The 6,842-nt window shown below is 46.6% G+C and overlaps 1 protein-coding gene across 1 annotated transcript in view; it reads left to right on the top strand.

Annotated features, from left to right (window-relative positions):
- Window positions 1-3,711: 3,711 nt before the first annotated feature.
- rtkna (rhotekin a) overlaps window positions 3,712-6,842 on the top strand; it is a 43,890-nt gene continuing 40,759 nt past the window's right edge. The window contains exon 1 of the mRNA XM_056592059.1: window positions 3,712-5,028. Within this exon, the coding sequence (XP_056448034.1) occupies window positions 4,933-5,028 (96 nt within the window). The 5' untranslated portion in view covers window positions 3,712-4,932. The remainder of the gene's footprint in view (window positions 5,029-6,842) is intronic.

The raw sequence follows: 6,842 nt of genomic DNA, 5'->3' as shown, positions 1-6,842 counted from the left end.
TTGTCGTGCGTTTTAATGTGTTTGTCCACCGTTGAGGGCCTGGAGACGATGTGTGGCCAAGTGCTGCTGCATTGTTTTTGCTTTTTAGACATGGTCTTTAGTTTGTTGATTGAGAATTTTGCTGCTTTGCATTTTGTGTGTGTGTGTGTGTGTGTGTGTGTGTGTGTGTGTGTGTGTGTGTGTGTGTGTGTGTGTGTGTGTGTGTGTGCGTGTGCGTGTGTGACACAAATAAACCCCTACCATCTGCTACTGCTCCGGTGTTTCCTGAAGAGGGCGCCATTGCTTATTAGATGCTCACATATCATGCTGTAGTAATCTGATGATGAGAGAGATATGATGCAGACCCGGCGATCCAGTAGAGTGAGGGAAATCAATGTAGATGAATCTGCTAATAAGCTCATTAAAATTTCCGTTGAATGCTCACTCATCAAACCTTCCAGCCAGAATGGTTTGATGAGCCAAATGATAATTGGAAAATGCCAAATAATTGCTACTTGTGCGTGTGTGTATTTCATTGTGTGTGTGTGTGTGTGTGTGTGTGTGTGCGTGTGTGTGTGCGTGTGTGTGTGCGTGTGTGTGTGTGTGTGTTTGTGTGTGTGTGTGTGTGTGTGTGTGTGTGTGTGTGTGTGTGTGTGTGTGTGTGTGTGTGTGTGTGTGTGTGTGTGTTAGAGAGATGGTGGTGACTGAATTTTCTTTTTTAATTGCTATGTTATTCCACCTCATCAATCACCTGTCTCGATGATCCTGGAAGCTCACCCATAATGGCCATAACGCAACTCTCAATGATTAGTCGTGGTAAAATAAAGAAGTCAGCCACGATTTAGAACTGTAATAGAGCATCACCGAGACCTGTGACTCCAACAGAGCACTAGTCCTGCTGGATGGTACCTTACAGGCACATTCCGAACATCTTAGACAATCTTAGACAATCTCCGTCTTGTGTCATATGGTGGCTGGGATTCCGATCAGTCACACGTAACCGCTTGGAAGACCCTGCAAATAACAAGGTCCCAAACAGAGCTGGGACGAGATTTGACTTGTCATCACATGTCTGCCTGCTGAGTCTGATTTATAACTATATAGCTGTCTGCAGCCATATGTCATGGATTATAAAACAGAGGGAGGGATCGTCCTCAGGGGTGGTAGCGGGGGGGAGGAGTTCGGCGCATACGTCTGGTTTCACACCGCATCATGCGGTGATGTCACCGTGGCGACCAGGTGTTGGTTACCAAACGGCGGCTGTAGCACGACCGTGTCATTGAGGAGTTGGGATGTTGTTGATGTCGCAGACGTGTGGCCTACTTTGGGTGTGTGTGTGTGTGTGTGTGTGTGTGTGTGTGTGTGTGTGTGTGTGTGTGTGTGTGTGTGTGTGTGTGTGTGCGTGTTAAAGCCAGTCTGTAGTTCAGTTGGTTAACTTTTCAGAAGCACTCTCTTTGCTTCTGCTCTTCAACTAACTTTACGATATCTATCTAAAACTGCTGTATAAAATTTGTCAGTGATTGCTATAACGTTATTCGACCTCTCTTGTGTTAAATTCATTGGGGATTTGGAGTTGAGCTCCATAAATAAAGAGGAGTTCATTACATTGTCTTGAGTCCTACTATTTCTCTTCTCTGTGTGAGGTACAGGACTGGAGGAGTTATTGGGTTACTAAATCATGATCGGACACATCTTGTCCTGCTGCAGATGGAAAAATTAGAGACGGTCTTCATATCCTGTTCTTCTGTGCTCACAGTTTTGTCCAGTGTGTGTGTTTGACACTTTGTGTGTGTGTGTGTGTGTGTGTTTGCAGGAGTGTGTGTGCACATGCATGTGGTCTAAGCATGTACCTGCTATTACAAGTCCATGACATCGTGTGTGTGTTTCTGCTGTCTTGTTTACGCACGCTGGCCGTGTTTAGATGGCACCGGCACCAGTCGGTCGTTTGAGGCCTGTGTGGCGGGTGGAGGCCAGTGTGGTGGGTGGAGCTGGTATTCTGAGAGGAGATGTCAGCCTAGGTCCTTTGTTGTGGCCTGGGGCTGCGCTGGTTGGGTCTGCTCTGGCTCGGGGCGTTTTTCTCTCTCTCCGATGGGCTCTCTCCACCTCTGTCATTCTGCGTGCCCCACCGCAGGGAGAGACCGCTTTGACCTTTAGCTCGGAGCCCGCGGTTACCAGGATTAGGCTGTTGGCGTTCAGGGCCAAAGGATAAAAAGTTCATTCAACAGTTAAATTACCTTTTTTATTGTGCCCTGTAAACCCTTATGCATGTGAGTGTATCCATTTGCATTTGCATGCACATCTCCAGATCATCTCCTGGGATCTCACTGTGTGTGTGTGTGTGTGTGTGTGTGTGTGTGTGTGTGTGTGTGTGTGTGTGTGTGTGTGTGTGTGTGTGTGTGTGTGTGTGTGTGTGTGTGTGTGTGTGTGTGTGTGTGTGTGTGTGTGTGTGATTGCATCTCCCCTGCGGTGGCAGGTCCTAGAAGGATACCCTGATGAAGAAATTATTTCATTCAAATGATTTTATCCAGTCCGCTGTAGACAGACGGCCTGACATAAACGATGTCTGACACCTCCTAATGAACTGCTTTGTTAATGGATTGAGGCCGACTGTTTGTTTATTTATTCACATCTTATCCACTGCATTTCAAAAGCTGATAGGAGGATGCAGACTCGTGGGACCACAATAACAAGCAGTCAATCACATCACAGATACTGCCTGTGGTTGATTTGGGTCCCAGCCAGCACATGGGTTCCACCGGAATCAAAGTATTCCTCCACAATGACATGGATCAATGGGTATGATTGTAAAGCGCTCCTACTAGCATAGGTCCTCTGAAGCGCTGACCTGAGCCTGGGGGGGGGGGGGGGACAACAGGGGCCACGGGTTCAGCGGTCGGGGCAGGGCAGTTATTATAACGCTCTCGTTCTCACTTTGTCTCCCACTCACTCTCATATCCTTTCTCTGCTTCTTTAAAGAGACAAAAACTGAGGAAAAGGCAATCTCCCCTGATCTGTGATCTAACCTCTGACGTGAGGTTGGCTTGTACTGGTCTCCCTCCTCTCCCAGTGTCGTCCATTAGCTGACATGTCCGTTAGCCACCACATCTCCCAGCACGCCATCATCATCACCATATAACCTCGTCATAAAGCTGTCTGTCGGACCTGGCTGGTGACCACTGATCTTGAGTGGATTCCTGATCGGGCCCCTGGCAGGCGCCTGGTGGGGCCCCGGCTTTAACAACAGTGATCTGTGTCGGGCCGGCCCTCCCTGTCATTGCTGAGATAATGGTTGTTTTCATCCATGTTTATGGTTCGCCCACTGGGAGTGACCTCAGTGCGGTTTCCCCCTGATGTTCAGCACCAAGAAATGATGACTAGTAGTTTAATAAATCAGGGTTTAATAAACCCATGTTCAGCCTTGGTATACAAATGTGTTTGTATTATTTTTGGCATAATATAAAGAAGAATAAACGAGTTGGGCGATTATTAATGATTGTTATTGGCTGCCCGATATGTCTCGCATGCTTAACATACTTTGCATCAAATTAAATGTGACTGCAAGGTAAATTTCGTTTGATTATGATGTGTTGCTGCAGAGTCGCTGTGAGACGTGCCCTGTATCAATGATGAGCTAATAGCCATCTCGTATTGAAGATTGTTCATCTATCTACCCTCGGGACACAACGGATTCCGATTTATACACATTCCACTTAAAAGGCATTTAGGGGACGTCTTGGAGAATCAATTGAAGGTCTATTGTTTGTTTTTAAAGAAGAAAAGACAATCGCCTCTATAGGACTACAGCCCCACAGATGGCTCCAAGTAACCTACAAGAATCGTTCAACACTTATTTAGCTTTTCAACCACAAACATGAACTTGACTCAGTTTCATTCCAAGATACTAGGAGTGGGCTCGATAGCAGATGGGTTTGTTTATATCTCATTAAAGATAGGGAGCTTCTGGCAAAATCCAGCCAATTAGTACAACTGGGCTCTCTTTTTGGCTGGGGTGTGGAACTGCTAGACGTAAATTATTAATTAAAATAAGCAATATAACACGTAAGCCCATGAAGCCTTGTAAGCCTGCTATAAAATACAGTGATTCATAAAATCTAATCAACCATTTGACTCGCTGCTTTATTTCCCCTTTGTTGTTCACTTAGTCTGCATTTAGCTGCTTTGTAATCATGCAATTGAAGGAAGGAATAGAAAAATAACCCAAAGCGTCATGCGTCTTTGCCGCTGTGCTATTTGCTGTTTGTTTATTTGCAGGGGCGTCTAGTCTGCTGCCGGTTTTTTTTTCTTTCCCTTTCTTTTTTTAGGTCATTACCATTACCACAGGCGCTTTGTAGGGGTTAATCCAGCGCGAGTCTCCGCGCCGCCCCGGGTGGGTCCGTGGGTCTGTGGGCTGGGTCGGCGCAGGGGCGCAGGAGCGCACACAGTGGAGCGGTTGTAGCACTGAACACTCCCGCGGAGGAGGCGATGCCCTTTTGTGGAGAGGTCTTGTCACAGAGCGGACACAAGGCATTCACAATCACGACACTAGTACACAAAGAAAATAACTGCATTTTAAAGAGGACCATTCATTCCCCCTGCCACTGCCAAGGAGGAGGAGGTTAACTGTGGGTGTTTAAGAGGTCCTTTGTTGACCGGAGTAAAGTGAACCGAGACGCTTAGTAGGATTTCAGGTTTACAGTTGAACCCAGGAGGCTTTCCCTGCCAGAGAAACGCTGAAGGAGGACTCTCTTTTGGGGGTTGGATTTGAATCGGGCGCATGTGGATTTATTGACACTCAAACAACGCTGCGATCATTCGTGGTGCTGCGATCCTCAGATGAACAATTTGACGTGTTGTCATTGTGGATCATGAACTTTTGTTCCAGTACCGGTGGATTTTGACTGCTCCTCAGTTTGACTCGAAGTCCTGTGCGACTTGCCGTTATCTCACCAAAGGATGCCAATTGATAGGTTTGCAAACATGGAAGAAAAACTATGGATCTTGGAGGATCTAAATATGATGTACATTCGTCAGATCGCCCTCAGCTTGCAGGTAATTGGCCACGTTGCGTTCACTGTTTGTTTTGTTGTTGGTTCAGTTTCAGTCCTGTTCGTGACTCGCTTCATCACGTCCGAAGTGTGGTATCTTAAAACAGCGTAACACTTGCATATGATTTATGTGAAATCAGAAAGGAAAGACACAGTCACAAAGATACTTGGGATTGTAATATCTAACTTTTCATTGCGGCTCGATTGTTTTCTCCATTTGCGCCAATCTTATTTATAGAGAAGAAACCCGGTGTGATGAATACGTGTGTTTTTTGTTTTTCAGGGATGTTTCTAATAATATAAAGAGTTGCATAGTGCGATTTCAAGTACAGTGATCTCCCTTTCAGCCGTGTCCTTAATCTGCAGGGTTCTGACTGACAGCTGTGAGGTGGTGAGTTGGGGCGTTTACTGGGAGCTTGTAGAGGTAATCTGAGGGATCAAGCTTTCAGGGTTTCCCCAGTGGGGATATCCACTACAGATGGATCATCCGTTAGTGACAAACAGACAACAATAAGCATGCCCCATCTCTCCCATCCATTACACCTCCCCCCCTCATCCCAGTCCAAACATCTAGTCCACAGCTGTGTGTGTGTGTGTGTGTGTGTGTGTGTGTGTGTGTGTGCGTGTGCGTGCGTGCGCGTGCGTGCGTGCGTGTGTGTCCAAAGAGAGATTGACTAAAAGGCATTATGTTGATTATTCATGGCAGAGGTTAAATTAAAAATCCTATCAAAAATTCCCAGGGTTTTTTTTCCATAAAAAAAAATCCAAAGTGGAATCATGTGGCGTTTGCAGACAGGTGGAGAATACTTCTACATGTGGATATTGGAAATGATACAGATATATCAAACGAAAAAATAAGCAGCTTTTCCTTTTGGCCCAAAGAACGAACAAACTATTGGCTGTGAGCGGCACAGCTGTTGAGGGTTAAGGGTGTCAATGGCATGCGGTTTCCATCTCACTGGCAACAACACAAATTCCACTATGATCCTCCTTCTTCTTCTGGGACCCAGACCTCGGCTCAGGAGTTGATACAACCCATACCTTTTATTGTCCCTCAGCAGTTTGGCTGTTAGGCTTGTGAAACCTCTATTCTGTAATATCTCGCTCCTGTCTGCACCAAATGCCTAAAACGGTACGCCGTGTATAGCTTGTGGAGTCAAAGTTCTCTGTATTTATTTCGGCAGAGACAACATCCACATTGTCACCCGTTTGAACTTGACTGAGGCTTCTTTTGTTCTGCCTGCCAACATGTGAGAGTGTCGTTCCCCCCTGCTGGAGCGCCACCAGCCCCTCCTCCCGCCTCGCCCCCCAACCCCCCCCCCCCCCCCTCCTCGCCCCCCTCCCCCCACTGGCTCGCTGGACTCTGGCCAAGTGGCCTTCACGAGGTTCCCTGGCCAACAGTCAATCAGCCCGTAATCATCTCATCAGCCCCTGTGTCACAAAGCCGCCTTTCTCTCCCTGGACGAGGTCACAGCTCTGGAATGGCCACAATGTTGTTGGTGTTGGTGTTGTTGTTGTTGTTACCTGCTGCTAAGTTGTCACTTTAGCAGCAGGGCAAACCTGGAAACATGTGTTTGGTTTAAACACATGTTGTGGCGTGCTCCTAGTTTAGCGCCGTCCAGTAAACGGATTAGCATCACTTTTAACCATTATTTAAATGTGTGGCTCTTGAAAAATGTAAAGGTTAATTTTCCCTGTCATGGTGACTTGAGTTTTAGGTTGCTCAGCTAAAAACCTCCAGCAGACTTCCTGTATAAAGCAGAAGATTAATCACGCCATCGCCCACAAGTAATCAAAAAGAAGAGATTTGTCTTCCGG

Source organism: Gadus chalcogrammus, chromosome 6 (assembly GCF_026213295.1).
Source record: "Gadus chalcogrammus isolate NIFS_2021 chromosome 6, NIFS_Gcha_1.0, whole genome shotgun sequence".
NCBI lineage: Eukaryota > Metazoa > Chordata > Actinopteri > Gadiformes > Gadidae > Gadus > Gadus chalcogrammus.
This window is presented reverse-complemented; position numbering and strand designations above follow the sequence as displayed.